Raw genomic sequence first — 19,455 nt, forward strand, 5'->3', positions numbered from 1 at the left:
TTCTCAGCAAGACTGGCACTCAAGAGAAAGAACTGTTTCACCATTTCCTATTAACTGGGTCTGATCAGTGCCTAAATGACCAGAAAGAAGTGAAACAGCAACTCCAGCAGGTTCTAACCTTCCACATGGGAGGAGGAAAATACCCACACCCAGTCCCTTCCAGGCTTCCCATCTCACCTAAGGTTGGAGGGAGAGTTACTTATAAAGATTATGTAACAGAAGAACAATCTCACGAAATGAATGAGATGTAATCAGATGACTATAAAATGCTTCTCCTCCCCCTCGAAAATACCCACTACATCAAGGGTGGTCTTGTATAATAAGAGGGGCATGACTGAAAGAACAGCAGATCTCAGGCCTTACATAAGAAGATGTCCCTAGGGAAGCCTAAGTAGAAAAAAAAATAGCTATCAGTTTCTGCTGTAATAAAATTTACATAATGAATTTTAGAAACACTAATAATAATGCTGGAAGAAAGGGAGAGAGGGAGGGAGAGAGGGAAGAAGGAAATAAAGAGAGAAAGAAAGAAACAATAGAGAGAAAAATGAACAGAAACCAAAATTTAATGTTAGAATAAGAAGAAACTGACAATACTACAGTGAAAAGGAGAGCTAGCAGGTAATCCCTACCTTTCCTTCTTGTTGAAACAAAATCTATTACCTTCTAATGATAAGAAAATAATAAAATTTACAAAATTTAAATAACCTAGTGTAATTCTTCCTTTACCCTGTTATGTTTTTTCACTATCAAAACCTATGATATAACATAGTTTAATAAAATATACCCCATATGTTCACCAAGACACCTGAATAGTTCACCTGATCCCTGACTAGCCTTCATATTAGTCACAATAAATCACGATTCTGAAGATAACATATAAAAAATACTATTTTTTATTTCCTACCTTCATCACCACTTTGATCCTGCTGAGGTACAGATTCTAATATAAGAACTTCTCTTGCTTTGGTGCGCATCCAGGAAATTTGCCCAGCAGATGCTTCTGACACCCAGTCACACGTGTCCAGTTCAAATCCACAGGCCTGACACACTAAAGAGAGGAGAGCAAGATCTTGGTGGACCATCACAGTCTACTAGAATGGCTGCTTAACCACAGTTATATGTAGTAATCAAGGCTTACACACACACACACACACACACACACACATGCACACATGCACAGTCATATCTGGGAATCTGGATTCAGTAAGCCTTCAAGTATACCAGCAACTCTGTTTTTCAGAAGATCTTTAGTTAATCCAGATGGGTAGCCTAAATGAGAACCATTGCCATATAAAGATGAAAAGAGGATTCTACTTTTTCTTGTTCAGTTATTTTTTAGGCTTCATATCTGATTTTACCTACTGTATGGAAAAAAGTTGAAGTCAATTGTTATTCATAAACACATTGAAATTTTTAAAAAGCACTGTATATAAAGGTGCTTTAAGATGTTAAATAGTACTAAAGATGATATTTAATGGAACTGCTTTACAAAACACAACCACCTCACACTGACATATTTAGTATATTTCACTTTTTGAATAAACCAGACTTTCAATAACACTCCAGCTAAAACTAGGACATAAACGTCAACAAAGGTTGGCAAATGAGTATCACCCCGTTAGTGGTCTGAGTCTCATGAACACCAACAAGGCAGGCATCTCAGTGTAACACTTACACCTGGATCCTTCATCCGTAGAATCAAATCTGCAGAGACTTGTATCAATATGGCATAGTTTCTGCTCCATATTCGAGGCTTCTTGACAAGGTAAAATTTCATCTGTTAAATTTAAAGATTGGCAGGGAGTGAGTTGCAGGTGCAAATGGAAAGACTCATGTTAAAATGTTAACATTTGCTCTAGAAAGCACTTTCTGTCCAACTCCCCATGGCAGCATCCCCCTTAGGCAACACCATCACAGAAACAGAGAGAGACAGAAATAAACAACCATGCCAGTGCTTCTAGACTTTACTGAGATCCCTGTGGTGACCCTTAATCCCCAAACCAAATCTTCCATATCCCACTGAAGTGAGTAATATGCTCTAACATGGAAACAAAGAGCCTGGTATATAAGGACAATTATACAAGTGACAAATACAGCATGTGGTGTACTCTCACTGGAAGCTGGCTCTGCCCTGGAACTACTTCCCCTGCAGCCCTCTGACGTTGCCGATTTCTCCTTCCTGAAGGAACTGAAGGTGGATTACGTGTCTTTACTGACCTTATTGTCACTTGCACATAATTCTCATTCTCACCTCCTAAATACCTGAGCTTTGATCTGCTAACATTAAATGATATTTCTCACTATGCCAGCTTGCTGTAGTCACCTACAGACATTGGTACTCTGGCCCTGAATCTGGAAGATTTAGGTTCTGATTCACCATCATTCTTTGTCATTTCAATATTCACTCTCATCTTGCCTCTTAGTTTCTTGATTTTTTTCCTATTGATGATCATGAAGAATGCCTCTGCTAGCATTCCTCTGAGAATTACCATTACTAGTGATGACAACACATCCTTTATCTTAGAAGTGGCCCACTTCCCAACCATCTCCCGTCTTTTCACCCACTCCCTCTAGTATCTCAACCCTAACAATTTTTTGGATGGCACCAGGCCCTAAGAGCTAAAGGAAGATTAAGGAGGGAAGAGGGGTATAATTTTCCAATTCCTTTTATCCTCCTTCACGGCCCCATTTTTTTCTTACAGATGTCAGAGAGCTAGTCATCTCCTGGACCTCCTGTGCTTCCCCAGACTCTCAGGGCAAAAACTCTGATAAGTACAAAAGCTCCTAACATAACTACATGACAGTTGGCTTTTGTGATTGTAACTTAAGCGCCTGACATTAAGCTTTTGATTCCAGAGGCCTCCATTTCAAAGACATCCCTCTCCATACACACATTGCTGTCACTTTATCTGCAGTAAGTTCCCCTTCTAAAAAGCCCTGAGTGACCCAGAAACTGACCAACTGTGTGAACTCAGTTTTCCCTTTCCCATACTTAAATTCCTGCTCTTCTGTGTTCAATTCACCAATGAAAAAGTGCACTCATAAAACCCTGGCCCCCTACCCTCGACCCAGCTCTCTCTTTCTCTCTCTACCCCACCACGATTTCACTGTGTGGCCCATGTACCCTTCAGGACTTGTGTAATAAACCCTGGTTTTTCAGTGTTCCTTGATGGTTGTTGCTGAGGTGTGTCTTGCAAACATAACAAGAACCACAAGGGCTGGCTCTGGCTGAGGAAACATCTGAGGGCGCTGGCCATGAGTAGCACGGGCTCAGGGGAGTGCCCCAGAGATTCCTGGCCAATAGCTGAGACCAACAGAGAGTTCTCCACCTACTTTAGCCTGCACGCATGCAGCAAACAGCAAGTGAGCCCACCACCAAGCTCACACAAAGGACTTTATGTTCGTGACTCGCTTCATTGCACTGTGGTCACCCTGTACATTTTCCTCACTCATTCCTTTCCCTCCATTCCAAGGCAACTATTCAAAACCCTCTTCTCCTCCTTAAACTTCCAACTCCATCTTCCCTATCATCATTCTCACTTCACATTTCACTGGGAAAATGAGAGAAATCAGGAGAAAACTTCTCAAGTCCTGCCACCAATCTAACTGCATGGCTGTCCACACCTCTGTTCTCCCAGAACTATGGGTCAATTGGCCATGTTCATCTCTAGGCACAATCCTTTCATTTATGCAGAAAATGCACTTTAGGAATCATTGCAGCAATTTCTTCCCCTCTCTTACATCATCATATTCTCTCTTATGACACAAAATTTCACACATCTTAAGAAAACCTCTGGATCTTCCAACTCCCTCCTACTAACTTCTCTATGTTCTGCCTATTCTCACTGTCTCCAGCACCAGTTCTTCTCCCCTGTTCTCTCTTGAACTTGTTCCAATGAGGTTTTTTTACTTTTTTTTACTGAGGTAAAATTTACACTATATAAAGGGTATAATTCAGTGCTTTTATATATTCATAATGTTATGCAGTTATTACCACCAATTACAAAACTGTTCCATCTCCCCAAAACAAAACTCTTTACCCATTAGCAGTCATATCCATTCTCTCTTCTTCCTGGGCCCCTGGCACCCACTAATCTGCTTTGTGACTCTATGGACCTGCTCATTTCATATAAATGGAATCATACAATACGTGGCCTTTAGTGTTTGACTTTGACTTTGCCTTATGTTTACAAGGTTTATTCATGCTGTAGCACATATCAGAACTTCACTCCTTTTTTTGACCCTTTCCACTTCATTGAAACTGAATATCTCAAGGTTGACCTCTATATTGTTGAATCTGTTATTTAATTTTTCCTCTTCAAGGTACTTGACATATCAGAAATCTGCACATAGTTGATCACTCCCTCTTCCTTAAAATGCTTTCTTCAGTAGACTTTAGTATATAATATTCTCCTGGTTTTCCTCTTAAATTACTGGCTAATCATTCGCCATCTCTTTTGCTGGTTTTCCCTCATCTCCTCAACATTATACAAAATAACATTAGACAGCCCCGGAGCTAAGGGATCTCTTCTCTATGATCATCATCTTGTTACTATCACCCCATCTTATGCCCTTAAATGATTTCCTAAATGCCAGTGATTCATAAAATTCTGCCTTAGACCCAAACCTTTCACTGGACTCCAGTACAGATATCCTGTTGCTGAGTTGGCCCATACACATGGATAACCAGCATGCATCTCAATAGAAATGTGTCTGTGACTAAACTTCTGATTTTCTCTGCCCAAAATTTTTCCTCCCATATTCTCTCCCACCTCAGTTCATGACAACTCCATCCTTCCAGTTCAGAAAAGAAATCTGGAGTCATCCATTACTTATCTCTCATTCTCACCAAACATGCCATCAGCAAACCTTTGCTTTATCTATGAAATATATCCAGAACCTCACTACATCCTACCACTTACTCTACTTCTTCCAATTCTGGTTTAAAGGAATATGATTCTTTCTGGATTACAACAACTTCTTATTTTGCCTCTCAGTTACTGCCTCTGCCTCATTATGAGGCAGATCACATCTCATCTGCTCAAAACTGTTTAAATATATGAGTCAGATCATGTCTCATCAGCTCAAAACTGTTACATGGCTTTCCGTCCTACAAGAAATAAATTCAAAATTCATTACCATGATCTTCCTCATACAAACCAGGCATACTCTTACCTCAGGACCTTTGTATTCACAGTTCTTTTAATATACACATGGCTTGCTCCCTCAACTCCTGAGGGTTTTTTGCTCAGAAAATATGTTCTCCATGAGACCATGCATGACTATCACTTCATCTCATCCTCACCTGCAGTATGCCTTACCTCAGGTTTCTATTTAACTGCTTCCTATATAGTACATATCACCTTTGATGTGAAATATGTTTTTTATTTATTTGCTTGGTAACTTTCTCCCTTCCACTAATACAGAAATTACTGTATTTTTTCACTGCTGTCTCCCCAGTTGTCCAGAAAAATTCTTGGCACAATGTAGACTCTCAATATATACTTGCTTCAGGGACGAATAAATGAATGACCTAAGAACAATTTGATAAAGTTTTTAAAAATACCATAGAATCTATATAAACTGTTTATATTTTGTTTGGAATATACATTTTATTTGGAAGCAACTGGTCATAAAAATGGTTTATGAATAGCATCCATTATCTAATTTCTCATAATGGGAACTTACAGATGATGAATGTGCAAAGACTCTTGAATAAAAGACCCAATGAAAATAAAACTGTATATGTAGTTAAGGCAATTTGGGCAATAAATGAAGCAAAGATTGCACAATAACAATTATCATGGAATGATTAAAATTGTAATATTTGTACATTCAATAACAGCTGCATATCTTCTGCTTCTTAGAGCTACATAATTAAGTACTGGCTGTAGTGCAAATTAAATGTTGCATATTATCTCTAATTTTTCACTAATTATACAAGATAAAACAACTCACAAAAGTATTGTAAGCAAAAATAGCAAAATAGTCAATAATAAATTTATGGACTTAGAAATATGGCTTGTGTCAGTTGGTATTAACTATCTCTCACCAAGGCCAACCAGTTTTACTAACTTTAGCCCCCAAACTGAAATTTGAAACCATAAGAACCATGGTATTGGTGGTATAAGTTGTCAATCAGTTAATCTCCTGGACAGCTCTTTCTATTTTATTGCACTAAATCCCAGAACTCAAAGCTATTTAGAGATGTCAATTATTTATATTATAATTTATATTTATATTCATATTCATTTTCTCTCCCATTCCACCCTGTCTTTCTTTTACTGAACCACAATCTGGCTATGGAAAATTATTTTGGGGGTTTTAAAATCCTCTATCAATGATACATGATCAGCAGTATAAAACTTTTTCAATCATTTCAAGGTCTCTATGCCAATGAAGCCACATGTATAAAGCCTGCCATCCTCTAACTCTTATCTTATACAAACAGGTTCCATGAAATTGAACAGGCTCTCTCAGATAACAGAGAATGAAGTTCAAGTCTCAAGGCCATTGCAATAGAAGTTATAATTGACATCCACTTGTGACTCCAGGGGCTTTTGACAATTTTTTGCAAATTTTCTTAAATTAGTTGTGGATTTCAATGAACAGTTATTAAAGCTTTAAAGATAGCTAAAAGTTAATATGATATAAAAGGCTACTAGGTCCTTAGTTATTTAACTGGATAATAGGTAAGAATCATTCAGATTCCCGTTGAGGGATGATTTGTGTATTTGGGGCCTTTATAAGTAAGACTAAGTCAAAGTCCTGGCAATCAATCTATAAATGTTCATTGAATATTCACAGTATCCTGATTAAGAGACATAGAGTACAATCTTTATAAAAATTATAATAAGCAATTTATTCAAGAATCAGTGATTAAGTACGTTCTTAATTAGTCACAGTCACAAACCTTGATATTTTTTCATACTTGTTACTTTGGTAAAGCCTAGAGATCCTTCTTTCAATAAATATACAGTGAATGGTCTTATCTTCATAAAGGCAGGCATTTGAATGATACTCTTTGAAGGTGTGGGAATAGTCTAAAAGATCTCTAACATTAAAAAAAGAATTTAGATTGGATTAAAGATGGTGGTGTGAGAGGAGAGACAGAGGCTTCCTCCTAAAATTGGATACAATTAGAAAATTTAATTGGCACAACTAATCCTGAGAAAGCAACAGGAAAGAGGATGGCATCAGACTGCAGACCTCAGGAAAAGAGCAGACCTCAGTGAACCGGGTAACATACCAGAGCTGTGACTCCATGGGACCCAAGCCCCTCCCCCACCCCAGCTCACCAGCGGGAGGAAGACAAACAGAGCAGGGAGGGAGTGGAAGCCTAGCTCCAGAGATCTGCGCTGGGAGCACAAACCTACATTTCATGGTGCTTTCATGAGAATCGCATGACTACTGGGTTGGGAAGTTAATACAGGCAGAGTTTCTGGGGAGACTGGGATTCCGGATGCTGTTGGAAAGCAGGGATCCCTATCTGGCTGCTCTGGGACAAAAACTTATACCTGTGTGACCAGCCAACTGGCTCAGGGAGTGGAGACAGGCACAGCAACCAGGAGGCAAGAAACAGCTCTTTCCTACCCGCAGGCACCAGTACCGCTCCACTGCGACCCCCGACATTGCTTCAGGAACTGAGCAGCCCCAGAATAGAGCTTCTGGACACTAGAGGGCACCTTATACAAACATGAAATGACAAAGGAACCTTGTCCAGAGTAAAATTGTTAATACAACTCCCAAGAAAGAGTTAAATGATATGGACCTCATGACTCTTTCTGAAAGGGAGTTCAAAATAAAAACCATCAACATCCTAATGGAGGTACGGAAAGATATCCAAGAACTCAGGAATGAATTCAGGTCAGAGATCCAATTGTTAAAGAACACGATGGAGGGTATTAAAAGCAGGTTGGATATGGTGGAGACAATAAATGAAATAGAAACTAGAGAAGAGGAATACAAAGAAGCTGAGGCACAGAGAGAAAAAAGGATCTCTAAAAATGAAAGAATATTGAGAGAACTGTGTGACCAATCCAAGAGGAACAATATTCACATTATAGGGATACCAGAAGAAGAAGAGAGAGAGAAAGGGATAGAAAGTGCCTTTGAGGAGGTAGTTGCTGCAAACTTCCCCAATCTGGGGAAGGACATAGTCTGTCAGGCCATGGAGATCCACAGATCCCCCAACACAAGGGACCCAAAGAAGACAACAGCAAGACACATAGTAATTAAAATGGGAAAGATCAAGGATAAGGACAGACTGTTAAAAGCAGCCAGAGGCAGAAATAAGATCACATACAAAGGAAAGCCCATCAGACTAACAACAGACTTCTCAGCAGAAACCTTACAGGTCAGAAGGGAGTGGTATGATGTATTAAATGCCATGAAGCAGAAGGGCCTGGAACCAAGATTAGTTTATCTGGCAAGACTATCATTTAAATTTGAAGGAAAGATTAAACAATTTCCAGATAAGCAAAAGCTGAGAGAGTTTACCTCCCACAAACCATCTCTGCAGTCTATTTTGGAGGGACTTCTATAGATGGAAGTGTTCCTAGGGTTGGATAGCTGTCACCAGAGGTAGTAAAACCACTGTAGGGAGGGTGGAGCAGCTGATTGTGAGGCAAATGCAAAATTAAATTGACTATCCCCAAAGTCAATCAAGGGATAGACAAAAAGCACAGAATTTGATACCTAATATATAAAGAATGAAAGAGGAAGAAAAAGGAGGAGAAATAGAAAAGAACCTTTAGATTGTGTTTGTAGCAGCATCAGCATACTAAGTGAGTTAAGTTAGACTCTTAGATAGCAAGGAAAATAATCCAGAACCTTTGGTAACCACGAATCTAAAGCCTAAAATGGCAATAAGTACATACCTATCAATAATCACCCTAAATGTAAATGGACTGAATGCACCAATCAAAAGACATAGAGTCACTGAATGGATAAAAAAACAAGACCCATCTACATGCTGCTTACAAGAGAATCACCTCAAACACAAAGACATGCACAGACTAAAAGTCAAGGGATGGAAAAACATATTTCAGGCAAACAACAGTGAGAAGAAAGCAGGGGTTGCAGTACTAGTATCAGACAAAATACGCTTCAAAACAAAGACAGGAACATTATATAATGATAAAGGGCTCAGTCCAACAAGAGGATATAACCATTATGAATATATATGCACCAAATACAGGAGCACCAACATACCTGAAACAAATACTAACAGAGCTAAAGGAGGAAATAGAATGCAATGCATTCATTCTAGGAGACTTCAACACACCACTCACTCCAAAGGACAGATCCACCAGACAGAAAATAAGTAAGGACACAGAGGCACTGAACAACACACTAGAACAGATGGACCTAATAGACATCTATAGAACTCTACACACAAAAGCAACAGGATACACATTCTTCTCAAGTGCACATGGAACATTCTCCAGAATAGACCACATACTAGGCCACAAAAAGAGCCTCAGTAAATTCCAAAAGATTGAAATCCTACCAACCAACTTTTCAGACCACAAAGGTATAAAACTAGAAAAAAATTGTACCAAGAAATCAAAAAGGCTGAAAAACATATGGAGGCTTAACAACACGCTTCTAAATAGTCAATGGATCAATGACCAAATTAAAATGGAGATCCAGCAATATATGGAAATAAATGACAACAACAACACAAAGCCCCAACTTCTGTGAGACGCAGCAAAAGCAGTCTTAAGAGGAAAGTATATAGCAATCCAGGCATATTTAAAGAAGGAAGAACAAACCCAAATGAATAGTCTAATGTCACAATTATCAAAACTGGAAAAAGAAGAACAAATGAGGCCTAAAGTCAGCAGAAGGAGAGACATGATAAAGATCAGAGAAGAAATAAACAAAATTGAGAAGAATAAAACAATAGAAAAAATCAATAAACCAAGAGCTGGTTCTTTGAGAAAATAAACAAAATAGATAAGCCTCTAGCCAGACTTATTAAGAGAAAAAGAGAATCAACACAAATCAACAGAATCAGAAATGAGAAAGGAAACATCACGATAGACCCAACAGAAATACAAAGAATTATTAGAGACTACTATGAAAACCTATATGCTAACAAGCTGTAAAACCTAGAAGAAATGGACAACTTCCTAGAAAAACAACCTTCCAAAACTGACCAAGGAGGAAACACAAAATCTAAACAAACCAATTACTAGCAAAGAAATTGAAGTGGTAATCAAAAAACTACCCAAGAAAAAAACACCCGGGCCAGACGGATTTACCTCGGAATTTTATCAGACATACAGAGAAGATATAATACCCATTCTCCATAAAGTTTTCCAAAAAATAGAAGAGGAGGGAATACTCCCAAACTCATTCTATGAAGCCAACATCATCTTAATACCAAAACCAGGCAAACACCCCACCAAAAAAGAAAATTACAGACCAATATCCCTGATGAATGTAGATGCAAAAATACTCAATAAAATATTAGCAAACAGAATTCAGCAGCATATCAAAAGGATCATACACTACGACCAAGTAGGATTCATCCCAGAGAAGCAAGGATAGTACAACATTTGAAAATCCATCAACATCATCCACCACATAAACAAAAGGAAAGACAATAAACACATGATCATCTCCATAGATGCTGAAAAAGTATTCGACAAAATTCAACATCCATTCATGATAAAAACTCTCAGCAAAATGGGAAGAGAGGGCAAGTACCTCAACATAATAAAGGCCATATATGATAAACCCACAGCTAACATCATACTGAACAGCAAGAGACTGAAAGCTTTTCCTCTGCGATCAGGAACAAGACAAGGATGCCCACTCTCCCCACTGTTATTCACCATGTTACTGGAGGTCCTAGCCACGGCAATCAGACAAAACAAATAAATACAAGGAATCCAGATTGGTAAAGTAGAAGTCAAACTGTCACTATTTGCAGATGACATGATATTGTACATGAAAAACCCTAAAGACTCCACTGCAAAACTACTAGAACTAATATCGGAATTCAGCAAAAGTTGCAGGATACAAAATTAACACACAGAAATCTGTGGCTTTCCTATACACTAACAATGAACTAATAGAAAGAGAAATCAGGAAAACAATTTCATTCACAATAGCATCAAAAAGAATAAAATACCTAGGAATAAACCTAACCAAGGAAGTGAAAGACCTATACCCTGAAAACAAAACAACAAGACTCTCTTAAGAGAAATTAAAGAAGACACTAACAAATGGAAACTCATCCCATGCTCCTGGCTAGGAAGAATTAATATCATCAAAATGGCCATGCTGCCCAAAGCAATATACAGATTTGATGCAATCCGTATCAAATTACCAACAGCATTCTTCAATGAACTGGAACAAATAGTTCAAAAATTCATATGGAACCGTCAAAGACTCCGAATAGCCAATGCAATCCTGAGAAGGAAGAATAAAGTGGGGAGGATCTCGCTCCCCAAATTCAAGCTCTACTACAAAGCCACAGTAATCAAGACAGTTTGGTACTGGCACAAGAACAGAGCCACAGACCAGTGGAACAGATTAGAGACTCCAGACATTAACCCAAACATATATGGCCAATTAATATTTGATAAAGGAGCCATGGACATACAATGGGGAAATGACAGTCTCTTCAACAGATGGAGCTGGCAAAACTGGACAGCTACATGCAAGAGAATGAAACTGGATCACTGTCTAACCCCATACACAAAAGTAAACTCCAAATGGATCAAAGACCTGAATCTAAGTCATGAAACCATAAAACTCTTAGAAAAAAACATAGGCAAAAATCTCTTGCACATAAACATGAGTGACTTCTTCATAAACATATCTCACCGGGCAAGGGAAACAAAGGCAAAAATAAACAAGTGGGACTATATCAAGCTAAAAAGCTTCTACACAGCAAAAGACACCATCAATAGAACAAAAAGGTATCCTACAGTATGGTAGAACATATTCATAAATGACAGATCAGATAAAGGGTTGACATCCAAAATATATAAAGAGCTCACACACCTCAACAAACAAAAAGCAAATAATCCAATTAAAAACTGGGCAGAGGAGCTGAATACAGTTCTCTAAAGAAGAAATCTAGATGGCCAACAGGCATATGAAAAGGTGCTCCACATCGCTAATTACTCAATAAAATATTAGCAAACAGAATTCAGCAGCATATCAAAAGGATCATACACTACGACCAAGTAGGATTCATCCCAGAGAAGCAAGGATAGTACAACATTTGAAAATCCATCAACATCATCCACCACATAAACAAAAGGAAAGACAAAACCCACATGATCATCTCCATAGATGCTGAAAAAGCATTCAATAAAATTCAACATCCATTCATGATAAAAACTCTCAGCAAAATGGGTATAGAGGGCAAGTACCTCAACATAATAAAGGCCCTCTATGATAAACCCACAGCCAACATCATACTGATGAGCGAGAAGCTGAAAGCTTTTCCTCTGAGATTGGGAACAAGACAGGGATGCCCACTCTCCCCACTGTTATTTAACATAGTACTGGAGGTCCTAGCCACAGTAATTAGAGAAAACAAAGAAATACAAGGAATCCAGATTGGTAAAGAAGAAGTTAAACTGTCACTATTTGCAGATGACGTGATATTGTACATAAAAAACCCTAAAGACTCCACTCCAAAACTACTAGAACTGACATCGGAATACAATAAAGTTGCAGGATACAAAATTAACACACAGAAATCTGTGGCTTTCCTATACACTAACAATGAGCCAATAGAAAGATAAATCAGGAAAACAATTCCATTCACCATTGCATCAAAAAGAATAAAATACCTAGGAATAAACCTAACCAAAGAAGTGAAAGACCTATACCCTGAAAACTATAAGTCACTCTTAAGAGAAATTAAAGGGGACACTAACAAATGGAAACTCATCCCATGCTCTTGGCTAGGAAGAATTAATATTGTCAAAATAGCCATCCTGCCCAAAGCATTATACAGATTTGATGCAATCCCTATCAAATTACGAACAACATTCTTCAATGAACTGGAACAAATAGTTCAAAAATTCATATGGAAACACCAAAGACCCCGAATAGCCAAAGCAATCCTGAGAAAGAAGAATAAAGTGGGCTCTACTACAAAGCCATAGTAATCAAGATAATTTGGTACTGGCACAAGAACAGAGCCACAGACCAGTGGAACAGATTAGAGACTCCAGACATTAACCCAAACATATATGGTCAATTAATATACGATAAAGGAGCCATGGACATACAATGGGGAAATGACAGTCTCTTCAACAGATGGTGCTGGCAAAACTGGACAGCGACATGTAAGAGAATGAAACTGGATCACTGTCTTACCCCATGCACAAAAGTAAATTCAAAATGGATCAAAGACCTGAATGTAAGTCATGAAACCATAAAACTCTTAGAAGAAAACATATGCAAAAATCTCTTGGACATAAACATGAGTGACTTCTTCATGAATATATCTCCCCAGGGCAAGGAAAACAAAAGCAAGAATGAAAAAGTGGGACTATATCAAGCTGAAAAGCTTCTGTACAGAAACGGACACCATCAATAGAACAAAAAGTTACCCTACAGTATGGGAGAATATATTCATAAATGACAGATCCAATAAAGGCTTGACATCCAAAATATATAAAGAGCTCACACACCTCAACAAACAAAAAGCAAATAATCCAATTAAAAAATGGGCAGAGGAGCTGAACAGACAGTTCTCCAAAGAAGAAATTCAGATGGCCAACAGACACATAAAAAGATGCTCCACATCGCCAGTTATCAGAGAAATGCAAATTAAAACCACAATGAGATATCACCTCACACCAGTAAGGATGGCTACCATCCAAAAGACAAACAACAACATATGTTGGCAAGGTTGTGGAGAAAGGGGAACCCTCCTACACTGCTGGTGGGAATGTAAATTAGTTCAACCATTCTGGATAGCAATATGGAGGTTCCTCAAAATGCTCAAAATAGACTTACCATTTGACCCAGGAATTCCACTTCTAGGAATTTACCCTAAGAATACAGCACTCCAGTTTGAAAAAGACAGATGCACCCCTATGTTTATCACAGCACTATTTACAACAGCCAAGAATTGGAAGCAACCTAAGTGTCCATCAGTAGATGAATGGATAAAGAAGATATGGTACATATACACAATGGAACATTACTCAACCATAAGAAGAAAACAAATCCTACCATTTCCAACAACCTGGATGGAGCTAGAGGGTATTATGCTCAGTGAAATAAGCCAAGCAGAGAAAGACAAATACCAAATGATTTCACTCACCTGTGGAGTATAAGAACAAAAGAAAAACTGAAGGAACAAAACAGCAGCAGAATCACAGAACCCAAGAATGGACTAACAGTTACCAAAGGGAAAGATAGTGGGAAGAATGGGAGGGTAGGGAGGGATAAGGGTGGGGAAGAAGAAAGGGGGTATTATGATTAGCATGTATAATGTGGGGGGTGGGAAAAAGGGGAGGGCTTTGCAATACAGAGAAGACACGTAGTGATTCTACATCTTATTATGCTGATGGACAGTGACTCTAATGGGGTTTGTGTGGGGTACTTGGGGTAGGGGAGAGCCTAGTAACCATAATGTTCTTCATGTAATTGCAGATTAATGATAACAAAATAAAATTAAATAAATAAAAATTTAAAAAAGAATTTAGTTTTATTGTTTAACTTGCAAAATATTCAGAAACCATGAAAGTACCTGTATCTAACACTTTCATTAAACGTTGTTCCTATAATAAAGAGAAATAATGTGAGTGTACATATACATGTATTTATATACATGAGTGAGACCAAATAGATGTCAATAAGTAAAGTAGGACAAACAGAGCAGGGAATAGATTTTGAAAGAAAATTGGAATTTACTTATAAATATGCTGATACTGAATTTCTGTGGCAAATGTGTTTGCTCACTCACTTCACAAACCTGTCCTCCTTGCCTGCCTCAATTAGAGGTTAAATATAAAAACAATTTTATGAGCCTCCCAGCAACTAAGACTGTCTGTGTGACAATCAACTAGCCAATATCCTAGCCAAAAACATTGCCGTTTCTCATTTCTTCTTTCTTCCTGCCCAAAATGCAAATAGTACAGAGCTTCGACAATCATTTTTTGAACATAAAGTCACACGAATAAGGCAAATACCAAGAACAGAATTTACATTAATAGTTTGCAGTTGAAGAACCTATACTATAATTGGCTATTTCCTCTATTAAGACACCTAAGAAACATTTCTGTTTTCTTACAGTCAAATGCATTCCTACCCCATTCTCCACTGGAGGAGTAGTTGCTAGTGGACATTTCCAGAAGTGACTTGGTTGGCTGTGCCTTTGTGTCTCAGATGCATCCTGACTATCACCACCAGGACTGCATGACACTGAAACCACTGACTCTGGTCAACTGGGACTCTGCCCAGGGCCATCACAAGTGTTATAATTGACATGAGACCAGGTCTTCTTTTGGTTCTCAAATGCTAGTTCTGTTCCTAAACCTGGCATGGGATAGCTTCAGGAAAAATGTCCTCAGAGCTTTCTACAAAATACAGGGCCTATCATCAGTGATTCCCCATCTAGCAGGTCTAGAATAAATCCCAGAATCAACCAATACTCCCTGTGATTCTTTGATTACGTTGGGTTAGTCTATCATGATAGTGTCTCAACTTGACTGAAGAGCCTCTTTTGGAAATTTAATACTACTTAATTTACCACCTTTCACATTCCTACCATTTACAAAATGTAACACCATCTAAGTACCAATCCTGTGCCATGATGCTTTACCCTTTTCCCCATTATTAATCCTCATACTGCTGTCTTTTCCTCTCCAAAGTTTAAATACCTCCTCAATCCTCATGTTATTTGAAAAACAAATAAAAAACTCCCCACACTCCCACCTTTAAAGAGCACACTAGGTACCATTACCTGAATACTGGCTTTCTCCCCAAGAGACCAAGTCCTCCACAGCTTTCCTAAGGGCTGACACCATTCTCTAATGCCCCATGAAGCACAGGTCTAAAATTAAAGTTGCCATGCTCCTAAATCCCCAATGTTGATTCTACACAATTATTTATTCTTTCATGTGTAAAATCACCTTGGCTCATGACAGCCAACTTAATGCCCTGTGCAACCATCCAGGCAGGTCTGCTTTCCATATGCATTGAAGATTTCTGTTTGGGATTTCAAAGTCTTCTCTAGCCCTAAATCTTATAATATTGTATAAATTTAATACCCACGTTTCAGGCCTTTTCAATAACTTAGCTTTAAAATTCATGCCTCATCTTTAATAAGCTTTATTTCCACACCACCTCAAAAACAACAGGATTATAAACATTATAACTATTGTCTTATAAATTATAGATGCCAGTATTTTTCTATGTGACTTCTTGAATTCTGATTTTCTGAATCTCTCACTCCCACTACTATGGCTTTTTTACTTCTACAGTGATTTTATAGAGATCTTTTAAGTGCTTACTAAAAAGTATGGCATTTGTCTTCCAAATATTTATTATGGCCCATCTACATTGGCCTTGAGCCCAAGATAAGGATCATGGGAATGGCTTTGGTTCCCAGAGCCACAGATGAAGAGAAAGTTAATGACTGAAATGATAGAATGCAATTACAGGCAATTTCAAATCCCAAGCACAACACAAGCACACTCCTGTATTTATTTGGAAATGCAAACAAAGTTTCTATGGCAGCCAATTCCCAACCTCCTGACAGTTCAGAAAGTCCAGCCAATAACTGATTTCATTGCCTCATTGTCCTTTGAGGGTGATTAACAAGTCTGGGCAACAAATAAGACTAGTTTGGGATCATTTTGTTTGGAAGACCCCAATTCCTACAGTAATGATAAAATTGAGATATAGAAAGTCACTGCTGAAACAATCAGGGTCAGGGACTAGATGTCTCAACTAAAAATCAAGCATAAGCTAGCCGTGCTCTGGATCTAGGAATACCAGGCTGAGTAACAGATGAGGGAGTATTAGGGGACACTTGAGAGGCAGAGCAGTCCGAGGTTGCTTGCTTTGCCTGGAGGTAACAATATATTCTACTCTGACCTATTGCTTCCCTTCTGATACATGGAATAAATGACATCTTTCTTTAGAGAAAAGGACTGATATTTATACTTTAATTACTTACTTCTAGGAATAGGTAAAGGTTACAGTTTGCTCCCTTAAAGCTCTCCATTTCAATTTATATTTCAATTTATCATGTGGTGATTTCTTAGCTATAAATATCGAGAACTGACAATACAAAGGTAAGAGACCTTTATGCTTCCAGTGTTAGAAGGGGCTGTCCCCAGGTCCTATAAAACCCTACCTTCGTCTAAGTGGAAAGAGATACATACTCTTTCATACCAGCAGAGTGAAAATAAGAACAATAAAGATACCTTTATCAAGATGACTTGGTCTCTTTTTAGGTAGATCAATCCATGAATTCTGTTCTTGAAATATTACTTACCACAACTACCAAATTTTTGTACCAAATTAGAACTTGCAATCCTTTCTATTAAACAGCTATCTTTATTGTGCTATATCATACTACAGTATAATAAAATTTAAAAGGGGAAAAAACTATCAAGTAGATTTTTATATTCATATATATTATATATAATCATATCATATATATTCATATGTATATCATATATAATACATACATATGTATTTTTATATGTATATGATTCTCACTTGATTACTAGACTAATTTAGTTTCATCCTGTCCAACTTAAAATTTTAACATTGAGCCTTTCTATTGAGAACAATGTGAATGATGAATTGAACACTATTCAGGTAATATAGTCAATGGACCTATATGAATAATTTTTTAGATCTGATATATCTCACTTATTGATCTAGCTCCTTCAGTCTAAATGGAAAATACAGATTATAACTCATATCTGTCTCCACTTGTGACTTTCAGTGTAATAGTCAAATCGATTCTCCAAAAAGACAATTTCAAGTGCATGGAAGCCAGTTTTCTCCCAGTCTCCTAGAAGGTACAGGGTTCTCTAGCAAAATTTAACTAGCCAGTGTGATCATTGCTACAAGGTTTCAAATCTGAGACTAAATTACCCCTTCAGCTCTTTATAGCATCAGTCAGTGAGAAACAGCCTATCTTCTGGTTCTAGCATAAATCTAGTCATTGTTATACAAAGTCTTATATCAATGGAAAATAGCCCATTCTAATACATCAGGCAAAACAAAGAGCAAAGTCATTACACAATGTTTAAATTGCACTGAATTTATATACGCACAATAAGAACCAAAATGAGAAAAAGTTCTTACCACTTGAAGGCAAGCAGCCTGAACTGAATGATATATCATCAATAGCTATGACTTCATCCTGTTCATAAGCTGAAATCATTTGACCTTGAAAAACAACCTGCCCAAGAAAAACAAACAAAAACACAAAGCAAAGAACATTACTGTCTCACAATCTTATCGCTCACAGCCGGTAAATAAGCAGGTCACTCACTTCCTAGGAGCACGTGGGTGGCCATGCCCATTCTAAGTGGGAAGAGATTTAAGCATAAGCTCTCAAGGACAGGAAGATGTACAGTCATCTCTGTATGTCACTTGTCTAGCACAGGTTAGGTGACACGCTTGTGAAATTAAACAACATTCACCTGGTTTCTGCCCTACAATCATCTTCTGTGTTTGGTTCTGATGTGTTCACCCTCTAGTATTTACCAGCTCTTAGACCCAGGCTCCATCTTGATCTCTGCTTCTTGGTGTTTTGCGGTGGTACCCTATTTCCATTTCTAGATCTCTGAATTTTACTCACAGTTTGTCTTGGATGTTCTCATGCTGTCCACTGCATATTCCATGCCATTGTCTAAACATAGCTTGGGACATTGACTGGAAATGTTTGCTCAGTGATTTATTGAGAAAAAGAGTGAATGTTACATTGCAATGTAAAGCAAGCCCAAATTCATACCAAGAGGAAATACTCTGGTATGTTGAATGTGAGAAACTTAGAAACTTCTATCCAATTTCCTAATTAGTTAAATTAATATTGGTATTTTCATGAAGAGTATTAATTCACCCACACTAACGAATACCACTTATCTTTGATTCTTAATTCATGGACGCATTCAACTTGTGTGCATTGTTCAGCCTGTTGTTAATATAAACATTTTATTATTTCAAAAAACTGCCTTGTAGCCTAACTAGTCTGCATGCAGTAAACCCTAGCAGATCAATTTGCTGTGCTATATTCTCTTTTCTTCCTATACAACATGAAGCACTAATATATTCCCTGTCAAGCCAGGTACTATTTACCAGTCTATTAAAAACATGATGAGAAACATCCACAATCTATTAAGCAACCTGTTGATATGCTAAGAAACTCATCTTTTCTTCATGTAAGACATAAAAGCCATATGACTCCTTATAAATTAGGACCATGTTGGAAAAGGCCTATCA

At 37.8% G+C, this 19,455-nt stretch overlaps 1 protein-coding gene across 9 annotated transcripts in view; it reads right to left on the reverse strand.

Annotated features, from left to right (window-relative positions):
• The window catches only part of MALRD1 (MAM and LDL receptor class A domain containing 1), a 672,837-nt gene that overhangs the window by 616,960 nt on the left and 36,422 nt on the right, over positions 1-19,455 (reverse strand). For all 9 annotated transcript variants that reach the window (XR_012127984.1, XM_073229124.1, XM_073229120.1 and 6 more), the window contains exons 5-7: positions 18,316-18,412; positions 1,676-1,777; positions 905-1,048 (exon numbers count right to left, since the gene is read on the reverse strand). Coding sequence is in view for 8 of the 9 variants with exons in the window: in XM_073229124.1 (XP_073085225.1) it covers positions 905-1,048; positions 1,676-1,777; positions 18,316-18,412 (343 nt within the window). In the remaining variant the exon portion in view is untranslated. The remainder of the gene's footprint in view (positions 1-904; positions 1,049-1,675; positions 1,778-18,315; positions 18,413-19,455) is intronic.

The sequence above is a fragment of the Manis javanica genome, chromosome 2 (genome assembly GCF_040802235.1).
Source record: "Manis javanica isolate MJ-LG chromosome 2, MJ_LKY, whole genome shotgun sequence".
NCBI lineage: Eukaryota > Metazoa > Chordata > Mammalia > Pholidota > Manidae > Manis > Manis javanica.